The following is a 15686-nucleotide window of genomic DNA, read 5'->3' on the forward strand; positions in this document are numbered from 1 at the left end:
TCATCACAAACTAGGAAATTGGCCACCGAGCATTTGAGTTTGAGACCTTTGTCTAACATGTCAATATGGATCTCTTAGAAGTGTGCAGTACCAATTAATAAATTGGAGATAATCCCTCTTATAATAGGACCACGCCCTTTGGAAATCACTGATTTAAAGAGTTTTAGCTTGCACATTTCTAACAAATCTTCAGATTTTCCAGTCCCAATTAGAAGCAAGTGACTGGCATTGACAACCAATTCCGAAAAGACAAAAAGCGCATATTGAGCTGAGAGTTTTATGGGAAAATTTACTAAAAACGAGTTATTCAAAGAAGCGAAAACGCCAATGCGAAACCCTTTTATGCAGGTTGCATGGAGAATTACAGAAATGTAATTAAAATGTCTGTGGTTGTACTGCTACATCACTTCTGACTCAAAAGGTCTCCGGCCATGAGAGACACCCGAGTCGCAATACAGTAATATGAAGTAGATTCAAACGTCAGTGTATACAGTCAAATCTTGTGTATTTCACACAACGCATACGCACGGTTGACGACAGTATGTCACTAAAACAAAGGATGAATAAAAACAGGCCCACTTATAACATCGTTAGAGCTAATGTTCTCTCGCTTTATAACGCTGCCCAGCAAACACCCGATGTCCAGTTGACTTCCTGCGGAAAAGACGCAGGACGCCCAGTGTTACTTCCCTGGAGTGGATTTGTCGACTACTAGAAGCGTCCTAAACACTTCCTGAGTTGGTCTACTATGGACGTGAAGCGACTCCATATGGACTCATTGGATCTGCTGCGAACGTGACTCCCTATGGATGCGTCAGACCTACTGTGGACGTGACGTGACTCCCTATGGATATGTCATTTACGACCTGTTCTATTCCTCAGGATTACCATATCAGGACTCCCCTCCTAACCTGGTGCAATTACATGGAATTCAGCATCATATAAACTAACGAACTGTTTATATTGGGTTACTGTAAAACGACAATTGCAAAATACAAGTACAACATTAACTAATGAACTATTACTGGTAAACAAAGTTCAGGCTTACGTGAAAAATCGATCAGGAAATCACTACGAATAAATGTGTCAGTGGGATTTTGCATATAACAGCAAGTTCTAAGTCAATTTTATATTACCCTTACAAACATTTCAATTGAAGTGCATCATGAAATTAGAAATAAACGTGTCACATGACTTTGAAAAAGTACAACTGCTAATACAACTAAAACAGGGAAAAGCATGGAGCAATCATAAGTAAAATTTACATTGCATATTATAAAACGATGCATCATTTGCACCGCATCATGTTAAGAGCGCGAGTGCGTATTCGCAATAAACTTGGTTGCAACAACAGTTTTCTTCTTGGTCTTTGTTTTGCCTGAAACATATACAACAATGTTAGCAAATCATTTGTAGAGTCACTCTGCTGACATAGCACATGAAATTTGCGTCAGAGCTGCTTCAATTTCTATTCCCTCATGCATTAATTGTGATCCGCTACTTCTACTTGTGCTGAGTGATAATTTATGACGATACTACAATGTCTACTCGAGTACGGGAGCTTCTGACGTTGTGATACAGAGTATGAAACCCGTCAATCAAATTATATTGTGGATACACCTCAAGTACATACTTCAGTACTTTCCCGAACTTCTACTTTACTTAAAATAGTTTTGATAAGCTATGTATATCGCTGCTTGAGTGCTTGAATCCGAGTAGAAATACATTGCGTTACTCTTACTTGTACTAGACTACTGACGCTACAAATATTTCTAATTGAGTGCTGAACATGATTGCTTTCCTTATCTCTGTTTAAAAGCATACAACTACGACATTCCTCAAGTCTCCATATTTTGACCATGTCGACACTTGGAAGTAGTTTGATGTCTTGTAAATCGCTATTTATACTATTTAGTACGGTACTAACGATGAATACTTTGACCACCTTTATTTGGAACTTATCACCTACTACAACTAGGGCTTGCCACGAATCTGAATAGAGCAACGATAAGTCAAAACAGATGATCTTTTAGGGTACATAAATTGTATTCAACAAGAATTAGAATTCCGATTCTATGTACCACTGCGAGGCCTAAAAACATAGATTCGTCATATCGCAGAACACGGCACATGTAGGACGTAGCTACGCACGATCGTGTGAATGACAAATGTATTGTCTCAAAGTACCATAAAATAGGAATTATCTTAAATCTAAAAAATATTCTTCGATATGATGTAGAGCCGGTATTCATTTTCTTCGAATTCGCATACGAGATAGATATTTCAACTTTTCCTTGTTCATAATGTTGTCACATCATATAGAGCAGAGGCTTCAAATTTAAATGTGGTCGCAGGTCAATTTCCGGATTTTTGACGACGCAGCAAGATAGGGATATTCAATGTATAATTTCCATGTAGGCCTTATTTGACGGGAGCTTGCAGACAGGCATTCCACAAACATCTCGAGAATGTAATTTACTATTGTATTATTCACGTTTGACACGAAAAAAATCACAGTTTTGAATATTTCAATAAAATTATTTTTGTGCTGGGCATAATTTGTTAAAATAATGAGTTATAGAGATGATGCAATAGGATGCATCATGACATTAATCAAACTCTGGGTTATACTATTTCAGTTGGTGGACCTTTGACGTGTCACAGTTGTATTTTAAAATCTACTGAAATTTGATCTGGTATCAGAGCATTTGAGCGGTGTAGCCTAATCCGGGTTTTGATATAGTCGTGATAAGTAGGCTGTTGCTACTGTCATTACCAAAGTCAAATTAATTCAGAATTAGATGTTGGCTTCGATTATTATTGGAACATATCAACAACTTTAGCCATAGTAATAGCATTGTTTCTTAGCCTTAGCGATCGCACACTTCATGCTACTCATAAGATTTCTAGCAGCCCAAAATTTATTTTCAACACAATTTCTGATGGTACCTATATTAAAATCAGATAGTCAATTCACATAAAATTGCGCATAGCACGAGAACCACAGCATATAGGTCTAATTCCACGATGCATATCGTACCACAAAAGGGTCTACGGGCCCTGTTCAAGAACCCCTGGGATAGAATAGAGCACAAAATCTTCTTTTAGAACCTTTTACTTCATTTTGAAGTGAATTTTACAAGCCTGGTAAATCTCTAATTGTACAGCAGAAATTCAAGGCGTTGCAACTATTTAAACTCCGGTGCAAACAATATGTACTTTGACCACCAACTATGATTAAACGCTAAGAATGCCTACGCAACACCTCGACCAAATCTACTTTTTCAAACTTATTATTTGTATACTTTCCAGAAGTGCATTATCTACTTCCATTTCGAGTAGATCTAACGCAACTTTAAAGTTGTTACCTCTAGGTGTGTATAAATCCATAACATTACATCTACTTCAGTTCAAAAGATGATTACTTTCACAGCCTCTGGTTTCCATGAAGTGTATACAATGTTTTATACCTTTTGACTTTTTCCTGAGGATGACGCAGCACCGATTTTTCAGCAACGCTTGTTCCATGTGGCAGTAGTTCTTCCGAACGTTTTTGGTTCCAGTCATCAAGACATACTTTGTCCAGTTTTCTTGACGTTGTTGAACACTATCAATTGAAGACATTGCCGATATAAATAATCAAAGATATTATAATGTTTGTAGTGAAGCCATTTGTCAAGAAGCCAAGCCAGGAATCTAGAATATCCTGTAAAAAAAAAAAGACAATGAAGTTCAAGCTGGACCATTCGCACATTCTACTCACTACAATGACTAATCAGTAGGGCTGAGCACATTGGTATGGTTACTCAAATCTCGAACGAGTATAAATTCTTATGATTCGAGCCAAGTATGTGACTATTTTCAAGACAGCCTACTGAAATTACACGCTCTGTGCCACTATAACAATGCAGTTTATAATAAAATTATAGTTCCACCCAGCACGTTTTAGCAGCCCGATTGCGAACCACCGTCAATTGTATATTTCCGCATCATCGATGGCACTTTTTTCAGGGTAATAAATTGCTAATTAATGAAATATCATAAATCATCATATATAGTTCGTAACTTCAACTTACATAATTTAACATCTTGATCCATGAACAATGCACCACTGCGGTGCCTTCCTCTGAAGTTTAGAACTACATAACATTGCCTGTTCAATATCTAGTCTCCTGGTAGAAATGAAGTAACTTTGTATACACAAACACAGATATGTCCCATCCATATATAGTAAGAATCCATTGATAATAAGGTTGTGTTTTCTTATCAATGGCAAGATGACCATGAGCAATCAGCCTTCCTTAGGGCCCATCCATAGCCTACTTTTTTGATACTGCTGCAATGTAGGCAATGTTTCCGTGTATATATACTAATATCGAAAGTTATAATCAAGCAATAAAAGTATGCACGGAGGCCGTGCCAACATTGCGGTAACATTGCCAACAACCCGTCTGCACCAGGCCATGAACATGTTAAGTTTATAGAGTTTATAATTGGTTTAGTGTTTGAGTATCCTTTGATTAGAGCAAGGTTAAAGATGGGCTAACAAACTATTATAATGTTGTTCCTAAAATACCCTAAATATAAACCAATATTGCCAAAAATTCTTACATGTTCACTGAAAGCCTCAATTATTTTATTAATGCTATTATAGATGGTTATGGTTATATACTGTTGTGGACACAAGAATACGAAAATGGATGTTAATGTGATGCTACAATCCTCATGCATCCACAAATTCAGCAATCTCACATTCCATAAAGGAACATTCCACATTTCTATAAGCCTATACATAACATTTCAAAATTCAGTATATACCGATATGTTATAAAATACCGGTACATTACTTTATGCGGCATCTGGTTTGCTGATTGGGTCCTGCAGTCCTAGGAAATCCTTGTAAAACTTTTCACAGGATGCACATGATATGGCAAGTTATTGCTTGTGAGACATTATGGAACAGAGCACAATAAATCAGACTTCTATGATCAATACATTATCATCAATGTTCCCTCTAAGCTGCGCACGTGCGCAAATGCGCAGTGCTGAAACAGTCTCTGCGCACAGAAAATCTAAGCTGCGCACAATAAATCCGAAGTGATGACTTTTTTTAGTCGTTGCTCAATGTTCTCCAAGGGACCGCGCAAGCGCGCAGACTCGTAAAAAATTAGAGGGAACATTGCCGGGGGCAATTAGTACTATCGCTGAAGTCTGAAGCCGAGGTACAGGTGCGGCCCATAAATGTAAATATTACGCTCCGTGAAGAAATGACAATTTGCAATGACGTGCGCCTCACGAATAAGATTTGTCTTCTAGTATGGTCTCGTACGCGTGAGCGATACTGATATCATTTCAATAGCGCAGTCTTTTCTGGGAATGGCGAAATAACATGGATAAACGAAGATTCGTTTGAACGGGAATCTTCTTTCGATATGGTCATACGCTGATATTGTTCTTGCTTCAGTCAGATTTGATTGAATATTCGTATATCTGACTGTATTTCTTGATAGTAATGAGTGCATTGTCGGTATTAAGACGTCACATCAGTGTTTTAACGCGGTAGGCCTACATCGATCGCATGTATTGATTTGAAGTGCGTTCTCGTGGGTGTATGTCTCTAGTAGTGATCTATGTCACCATGTACACGTATTTATTGTGACATCACAGATGGTCGCACAAAATTACGATTCGCTCGCAGTTATAGGAGTCCGCCTTCATGTGTGTCGCTACAAGTGTTTTGGCTAGCTGCTTGCCTGTGTGGCCAACGTTGAGTGAATACTCGCTTAATCTGCTTAGCACTGTTTATACCAGGCCTGGGCAAAGTGCGGCCCGCGAATGGTTGCTTGGAATTCAAAACATAATACTTGCTTGTTGAATGGCTAAAACCATAGCCTGCGTATCAACTCAACGGGAGATTAGTTTACTTTGAAGCCTGTTCATAGTGTTCATTAATATGCCACGATTATACGCCGCCTATACGTAACTCGCCTGCATAATCCAGATTCAAAATAAAGGTAATGTGACAAAGTATGAGTAGCAATTAAAATAACAAGAAATCACTCTTTCCATATAGTGTAGTTCAAATACTCTTTATTGCCATTGTCGCATTATGCATTTTACGGCATGTGTTTCAAATTGTAACGCGTGCTACGTTTCCAAATCCCTAATTCGTAAAACAAGTCAATCAGTGCTTGCGATTACTGACTGATCAAATCATCATATCTATCACCCATAAAGGATTAATTAACAGACATGCCAAAAAAGAAAGCCGAAAACTAAAATTCAATGAAGATTTAGACTTCGAACTTTCTAGAACTAAGTATTTTTATATTGGAGTCAGGGGTAAATCCGTCCTTTTAGTGTTTGCCGAGCATGTCGTCGGGATTAAGGATTTTAATTAATGTCGGTCTTATGACAAAAATACGGAACACTCAGTCAAGAGAGGGCGAATTTCAGAAAAATGCATGCATCGCTCCACATGAAGGCTATTAAAGTGCGGCCAAGAAAATAAGCTTTGTACTATTGCATATACATTTCCGTGCAGTGGTTCTCGAAGTTGGGGGCGTGAAAGTATCAGAAGAGGGTCGCGAAGCCGAAGTTTAGTGAAAAATTTTTTTGCGCTCCGCGCGATCTACCTCAACTTACAGTTGTATTGATCTGTGTGTTGTTCGACTTTGATATTTATTAATTCACTCATCGGCAACCATAAACTACCACGCCATCCAACTATCCGTTGGGATTGCTAGCATTCTAGCTGCACTTTATACTATTTTGTGATATCATGATAAGGGGCGCGCGAAATTTTTCACTATCATAAAGGGATGCGTGTCTAAAAAAGTTTGAGAACCACTGTTCTAGAGTCTTAATATCAGAACGTGGATAGCGGTTTAAAGAGAGTTAAAATGTATCTAGTTTAACATTGTTTCGAATCAGGACAGCAAATACATATGTTTTAATTAACCGTCAATTTCTCATTACCTGACATGAGCACATTCACTGATCAGCATTTATTATTAATGTTATTTAGAAATAAAATTGAAATACGGCCCGCCAACGTATTTTCCACTTCTCATTTGGCCTGCGGAGGAATATAATTGCCCACCCCTGGTTTATACTGACCTCTTCTAATGGTGGCAAAACGAAAGGCTAGTTTCTCATCCTCTCACCAAGCCAAATTAACAAAGAAGTGCGATTCGTTTAACATGGAGTAGTTGTGGAGCATGTGAAAACGGAAGACAAAACTACAAAATTAGGTGAGATTTTTCTTTTTCGAGTGAAAAAGGTCTGCTCTGCAAAATATGTCGCGAAGACAAAATAGCAAACGAATATTCGGATGGTAAAATATGCACACTGACAGCATGGAGCTCACGAAATAGCATCCTGTGACAAAATCATTATACCAACGGGTACGCCCTATGCTCTATAATTATTTGGGGGTCCTACCTTTTCCAACACTCCTCACTCGATCGGCTCTACCGGTAAATCTGATTACGTGAGCAGAGAGAGCATAATAATTGTTAGCAATATACCGATATTCATTCATGAATTATAGAAAAATTTCGCCCCTCGCGCGTTCAGACACAAACCCACTAAAATTAAACGGACACCCAATACAGATGACAAGTTGCGGCAAAAAGCGTAGAGCCCGAGGGGGGTCTGGGGGGCGAAGCCCCCCAGAAGTTAGGTTTACCACCCTATGAGGGGCCTGGTTGCGCACTGTTGTCCAAGGGCCTGCGCAGTTAGTTAGCGTGTTTGCGCAGACTCGTGAGGAATTAGAGGGAACATTGATTATCATATAGTATCAAATGTAGCCTACTACAATAATTATCGGCCTGCATGAGTTACCGATTAGCAGCGGGTCGATCAATTCCGTCTGTAGGTGATATTACAGCCGTGTCACTATAATCATATAATCGAATTCATTATATCGCATCAGCAGTTCATGATGATCGAGACTATTGCTGTTTATTAAATATAGCACTCAAATACCAAGCTCCCTGCCCTTCCGGTACTCATGATAGAGACATCTCACAGTCCACGCTGTTAACGTTTCCAATTATGAACTAAACCATTACTGTGATAATTTGTCCCTCCGCCATTGCTACATACGGTGATCAAATTGAATTACACGCGCGGCGCATGCGCGATGCTCGCCAAATAGAAGAAAGCAGGCTTCTCGTTTTATGGTTGGATGAATCTGAAGCAACAGGCGTGTTCGACTCCATTATCGAAATAGCCGAGAGGATTGCTTACTGCGTTGTTCCGTGATTGGAATAGTCATCACAATCCCATCATGACGATTATCAAGTTCTGATATCGGAATATTTCACATGCATTACGAGTATTTGCCCCTGATGTGGGCATTTTCGACCCAGTAATGTCACAATAAAATAAGCCACTGTGTCTCTGTATCGCACATTATATCGAGCCTCTTTAGCACTGTGCGACCGCAATGATCGACAGCCGGGCTTGTGAAGTTCCACGCGATGAGAAAGTCACACCATATCAACATTCACGGCTTCACTCCACTAGATTTCACTTGTATCATGACTGTATACAACACAACTTATTCAGCATTCACTGCAGAATAATGCACATTTGAGTTCATAGAAACGATTTCCCAGTAAGGACATCCAAATCAACTCCTGTGTTGGTGGCATCCAGGCATCACACTATTATGACATCCACTGGAATGGTCATTGGTGACTGGCATAGGAGCACTCTTCAAGTTACTTCCTCTGGGGGTCTCTTGGAGTTACATAATTGGACGTCAATTTGTGACCTACTGAGCAAGTCCTCAGTCACTAAAAGTAGGACGTGGGACGACTGGGCACAATTGTGGACGTACCCGTAAGTCCGTGGGAGATCGGGTGTTTGCTGGGTGTTCTGTCGCCCAATCGTATTATTGCCAATTCCATTGTTTGCTACTAAAGGTGAAGCTGGAATAGTACCCTAATTTTCCGTTATATAATGTACTATAAGACTGTGATTATAGCCAACAAATGCATGGATTTGAAAGTAATATTTTGGAATCATTTGACTGGTGCGGCCCAGTTTTGAATTCGGCCCGCGGCGTGGAGATTAACATCTCTGTGCTTCTCAACCAGGTGTCTGCGAAACATTTTCAGAGGGTTCGCGAAGCTTCTTAAGTTTGCAACATAGATTTGTGTTTTCCAAACTCGGGTAAATAATCACACAGTAAATTTTCACCCAGTCACGAGTAGAGTAGGTGATTCCCAATACATGTCAAAGCTTCATTAAGGTACCGTAATACAGGGCTATTTTGCGCAGTTCTTATGAACATCTCGCTAGTGAAATTAGCACAAGCATATTCCTTAACTACATTCTACTTTACAGCAGGGAATCACATTCGCATCGTTTTCAGTATTTTTTTTAGATCTGAAGCTGTCAGTGCCACTGAAATGTAAAGGGAATGGAAGGGAATTTCTGAAGTATATTTCTAATTTGTCACTAAAGGATTGAAACCTTTTCACGGAATCCATTTTCTCCTTTCATAGACACAACCACTATCCGTATGTTCATCGTGAGATCTGCTTCTCAATTTTAATTGACGAATGACTCGTCTTTTTCGTAAGCGTTGCGCGTTAATATTCCTTTCGCGTCCACCAATCCTTATGAAAGTGGATTTTGGCTCTCAATCAATCATATAAAGTCGGAATCACTGATTTCCAAATAGATGTCGTCACAACTTTCGCATTGTTACATGATGTTATTTATAGGTAAAGTGGAATTTTTTCTGTTTACACTATATACCCCATTTTATATTTGCACAAGTTGTGGGATATCCGAGGTAAATTTGAACTAAAACGTTAGGGGGTCCCTGCGTGCCTAGTCAGATTAAAAGGGGTCAGCAAAGACAGAAAATTCGAGAACCCCTGGTCAATATCCTATATTTGCAGCAATTGGAACACGGAGCAATTCGCCAATTTCGGAACTTCTGTCAGTTGCGTGGTTATGTCTAATTCTTCTGAATGGAGTGATTTAGATTGCAATTCCACTGCTCCGTTTGTATGTGAAAGGGGTAAGTGTCCTTTCTGGCGGTTAAAGTTTATTTTGTGAATTGCACCATTCTTAGCTTGTGGCTGCAGATGCATGCAGATGTTACTCTATTAGGTAAGTCAAGATTATCCTGTTGTTCAGATTTTGAAGACCTCTGTCCTGGCGATTCCGTGGCAACGTACACGCGTTGTTATTACTTTTTTGAGGGTAGGACGCAATTGCAACAAGCCGCGTTCAATTGCCGATACGTTGGCGTTGGAAGCGGATGGGGAAGTATCGCAATCCCAGATGATGCTTCAGAAAATGTAAGACTTTAAAATGATACTTTTTTCGAACTTTATTTATACGAGTCCGTCATCAGGGTAACAGTATCGTGCCAACGCCAGTATGACGGCAATACACCAAACTACCGACAGTAGGCCTATGATGAAAAATCTGTTTCTCTTAACCGCAAGTGAGATTCGTTCTCTTACTTGCGAAGTAATCTTTTCTCAATTCGTAAGTATGCTAAAAGTTCCGACGATTTTTTTCAAGTCGCAAAGCCTATGCCAGAGGATTTAATTTGTATTGACGGACTACTCAAAGTTCAGAATCACCTTTAATTTCAAAATCGTCCACATCAGACCTGCTATCCCTAATGTCTTCATCTTGATAGAAATATTTGAGCATATAACAGTTTCCAATTACTCGGGATCAGCAAAATGAAGACTAGGACATATAGCTGACAGCAAATGCAAATTGTATTATTCAGGCCATATTCTGAAGTTCGCATCAAGTCTGTGCCATAAATGTCTTTGGATGATTGCATTTAACCGTAAATGGGTGAAAGCATCGGCCCAGATAGTTACCAATACTTTTTTCCTAGATCATTCAATTAATATTATATGATTAAAGTGTGGATTTATATAACGTATGGAAAAGCAATATTGCTAAAATCGTGAAAATTTGCTTGAAGTGATAGATGAAAACCAACGGCATTTCTAGAATCAGCACAAAAAGAGTAGCCTAAATCAAGTGCAAAATCAAAGTCAACAATTTTTTTGTTCAAAATTGTTCCCCAATGTAATTGATAATAAATTACAATTATGGCTATTTTATTGTTACAATAATACGACCTGCCGGAGTACCGTAAATCTACATCAATTATACTTCAGTCCGAGCTTAATGCACAGTTGCACACCCTTTTGAACGCAATACGACATATGACCCTGCTGGAATACTTGGTTACATTAGCATTAACTTCCAGTTATTACATAATCGAACTTATACATACATACCACTATGTCACATCAGAGTGGGTTGAAAAGCTTGATGTTTCCTAAGTATAATTCGATAATTTGAATATGTGTTTTGAGCGAATAACATAACAAATATAACTAAACTTTCACTAAATCTACACTTTTCGAAATGCTCCCGTGCTCCCCTCCCCACCCCTACCCCCAGTGGAGTGAAGAATGACAGGCGGAAAGAAAGAACGCTAGGATTAAAGTCTTCCGAAACTTCCAGAAGCCCAGAAGCCGGTGGGGTATATGGAGTCTAGGAAGGCCAAATTCGCCATGTGTTCTTATAATGTAATGAAATGGGAGGGCTGGGGTGTGGTGTAAAAAGAATGTTTTGGAAACACGAAATCGGAGGATAAGTTCCGTTGTATTTAACCATACTTTCTTTTAGAGTAGCGGTATGGAGGTAGAGTCGAATATATGTCACGTTAGGTTCGTAGTTAGAATAGAAGTTAGGATATGATGGGTTCAGTCACATTTTAGTAGATCAAGTTAGCAATCAGCTATGGGCTAGGTTACCTCGTGGGTTTTCGGATGGATTTTGATAATCACATATTTCCTCGCTCGCTATACAGTATACTGTGAACGACTCGCCATTACAACACTCGATTTTAAATTTTAAATAACTCTGAATTGAATGTGAATGAATGGTGTTGGATATGGTATGCTTTTACAAACCAGATAGGCTATTCTTCGTACCCGGCATTAATTGAATATTGCAATATTATCGTTACTTTCAGTATTTTCTGTACTCACTGAGCAGAAATCATGAAAACCTATGGTTGGGTCTCAGCACACTCTACAATTGGAATTTCTTCTTATCGTATCAAGGATACACGTAATAACAACATTAGATTGCTAATCACTTTCAATTTTCGACGACTTAAATTTCGTTTGATCAAGGAATTTTATGGACGGCGAGCCTGATCGAAGTGGACGCTGTACTGTTATATCGACTGCTCTCGGTCCAAAATGGAGCGATATTTCCTGCACGACTACGGCACCTTATGCATGTGAGAGAGGTGGGTCACGATAAAGATCAAAACATTAGACATTATTATAAGGACCGAGGTATTCTAACTCTCGTAGGGATAAAGCTTCAACCCCATTAGGGTTTGCAGCAGGGCTTTGAAGCAGTCGTAAATTTTAAACTGCTTCAGCTCCTGCTCCGGAGTTCCCATCTATCATAAAGTAGCTCCGGCTCCAGGTCCGGAGCTCACCAGATACTACTGCTCCGGATCCAGCTCGGCTCCGAAAACTATTGAATGGTTCTGTCAGTAATCGGTAACAACGGCAGCGGCCGTCGCATAGAACCGTCCTTTTGTGTGGGTGTGCCAAGTCCTGAGACGTGATAATTAGCCTACTCATTGTCGCCTGTCGATGACGTCAAGAGAGCGTATTTTACTCCATGCTATTGGTGTCTTTGTGCACAGCAGTAAAACAGTGATGTGGCATTTTAATACCGGCACTGCACTAGTTAATATCAAGTCATACCCTCGAATTCAACCTGATGGGGCGATTATTATTCAAGTGCAACTGCAGCAAGAGCAATACACGAATGCTGCGACCTTATCATTAGACATCCGCTTTCTACCCAATAGAAATAGCCTACGGTTTGAAATTTTATATTGGTGCGCTCGTTCCAGTATGTTCGGTGTCGATCTAGTTTACTGCAATACAGAAGGTTCAAGGTTCCCCTTCAAGCGAATCGAGTAAACACAGAATTAATGTCTGAATCCGGTGCTGCATGACTATTTGGCAACTTAATTCAACGCCGTGCACTGTACAATTTACGATACAACTGCGCAATGCACCATGTCGGTAACAAATTCAACTACATTCTCAAAAGTGACATTGCGCGACAATTCAATATTAGGAGTGTATCAAGCAGATAATGATGAATACACAAAATTGATGATTACTAACTAGAAACCGCGCATGGGCGCATCAAATCACCTATCGTATCTATGTTCACCAAACTTGGTTCAATTCCAATCAGTGGAAGCGGAGTTATTACCGTCGAAAAATTTGGATTTGAACAAAATAGTATTTACAGTGGGCACCACTATATTAAATAATTACCGAATTGCTCACCGTAAACACTATTTTATTCAAAACCCAAATTTTTCGACGGCAATAACTCCGCTTCCACTGGTTGGAATTGAACCAAATTTGGTGAACATCGTTTCTGTATAGACAATCTAACACTGTCATGGGGTGAACAGAAAATTTTCAAATTTTTTGTCATTTATTTTTATATAATAAATAGAAACTTTCTTCTCCTGTAGCAATGCGGCTACTGGTTGGAATTGTACCAAATTTGATGTGTAGGCTTAAATTAGGCAACCTAACAATAAGTAGCCAGTACGGTTTGAGAAAAAAATTCATTTTTGAAGACCTCTAATGCACATTGATCATTCTTTTTTCGAACCGCACAATTGACCATCGCCCATCGGTGATGTGCTGAAGTGTGAAATTGCGGTTATGACGACGCACGATACAGTAATTATGCTGCATATCTAGCCTACCCTGGTTTGGCACCTATGTATGGACATGGAGTGACGTGCGGTCCAATGAGGCAGGTGAGGCAGTGCCTCACCTGTCGTCAGGGCGAATAAGTGAAAATTGTGAAAACCCTCCATGAGTCGATGATTATTGATATTTTACATCGATGATAAATAACTAAATTTGAACATTTTTATCACACAACATCATCAATTTTCATAATTATTCAAAAATACAGCGCGAAAGGAGAGTTGCGGCACAGGTGAGGCACGGGCGAGTCGTGCCTCACCTGCGACAATGCAATTCATCATAAATAGCTCATAATTCATAACAACTGGTATCAATCAAATGCTATCGTCACACTGATTACGAAAATCCAAATATTACCAGTGTCAGACCAGCAGAACCCCCTCAGAATCGCCAAGGAAGGTGACATTCGGCTTTATTACAAACAATGCCATCGCAGAGAAACAATGGCCAGGTGAGGCACAAACGAATTTGCCTCATGCACTGTTCGCTAACAATTGGACAATCGCAGCACAGTGAAACGCGCTATCGATTTCGGAATACAACAGTCTCTTGACTGTCTTGTAGGAATTATATAGTATCGACGGCCAATACGTAATGCGGAGCAAATACAGTCATCTCCCGGTTAAGTACGCAACTTGTTCCAGGGTAGTTTGTGCGAACTTATGTGGTAGGGCGAACTTAGCAGTTAGACAGCCACCTAGGGTACGCAATGCACAAATTTTGCATTTATTACGTCATTCACGATGCGTTGCTCGTGTGTGGTTTTGTATGCCATTCTTTTCTGCTAGTGTACAGTACACCACAAGTAATTTGTTGGGTACAATTTTCTCGTTCGCATGATGTCAGGTAAAGGTAAGCGTTAAAGTGAATCCCAAACATTGAAAGTCATCGCCAAGTTGTGTGTGCCGTCCTCTCCGAGTAAAAGAAGTATGGCAAGAGAGTATGGCATGAGTGAAGCTGCTATCCGAAAGATTTTGAAAAACCGGGAAGTTATTCGAAAGCGTTCTGCTTTGATGTCTGAAGAGACAAAAAGTTTCGAGCATCCGTTGGTCGGTTTCCTGAGCCGGAAGATATTCTATATCTTTGGATTGATAGCATGCGCCGTGCAAGTCTTCCCGTTTCCTCCTCACCCCTGCACACCCAAACAAATAGCTCAACAATTATCAATATCAAAATAGGATTTCATGCGTGGTGGCAGAGGCATAACCGATTGAGAGCACGTCAAGGATTGCTGAAATTTCTTCTTCATGTTGAAGGAGATAAAGTGGACAAGTAAGACCCAAAGATTTTAGCTGCATTGGATGATTACACATGGTATAATTGCACGGTAAGATCCTGAAAATGTGTTTAACATGGTTGAAGAAACAGAGTTGGTTTTCGTCTGCTAACTACATATACCTTGCTTATGCCATTCGGATATCTCAGCAGCATCCGAGAGAAGAAGAAAGCTAAAAACCGTATGTCTCTGGTTGTTTGGGCAAATGCCACAAGAACACACAAAGTTCCATGTTCAATGCACATTGATTGGGAAACCTAAATCTCCGGAATCGAGGGTTCTCAGGCGATTGTGGGTCAATCAATCAATCATGTTTATTAATATTTTCATCATTCCAAAACATCACAAGACTGCGATACAATGAAAAGACAGGAAGGTGTCGAAACAACTTGGAGTAGCCTTTAAGATCAGACACCCACCTTAGCTCATCGAATTCACGATTTCAAGTGGCAGGGATATATAAAGAATTGTAATTCCTTCAGATAGTACAGGAGCAGTTATAGCCAGCTATCGTCCCGGGGCAAAAATCCGAGTAGCTAAGCCCCACTACCCCCTCATACCTACCTACACCCACC

General features: G+C 39.7%; 1 protein-coding gene and 1 long non-coding RNA gene across 2 annotated transcripts in view; one reads left to right on the forward strand and one right to left on the reverse strand.

Moving 5' to 3' along the window:
• Positions 1–15686, forward strand: part of LOC145457587 (uncharacterized) — a 210691-nt gene that overhangs the window by 26413 nt on the left and 168592 nt on the right. Inside the window, 4 exon segments of the mRNA XM_080335810.1 lie at positions 9921–10042; positions 10162–10325; positions 12041–12138; positions 12204–12322. Of these exon segments, the coding sequence (XP_080191936.1) occupies positions 9921–10042; positions 10162–10325; positions 12041–12138; positions 12204–12322 (503 nt within the window).
• Positions 943–4103, reverse strand: LOC145456668 (uncharacterized). The gene is made up of 3 exons (XR_013920677.1): positions 4077–4103; positions 3471–3607; positions 943–1378 (listed from the first exon to the last, which is right to left on the reverse strand). It is a non-coding gene; the product is annotated as an uncharacterized LOC145456668 (long non-coding RNA).

This window comes from Botryllus schlosseri, chromosome 15 (genome assembly GCF_051294905.1).
Source record: "Botryllus schlosseri isolate E-star chromosome 15, Bs_hap1, whole genome shotgun sequence".
Taxonomy (NCBI): domain Eukaryota; kingdom Metazoa; phylum Chordata; class Ascidiacea; order Stolidobranchia; family Styelidae; genus Botryllus; species Botryllus schlosseri.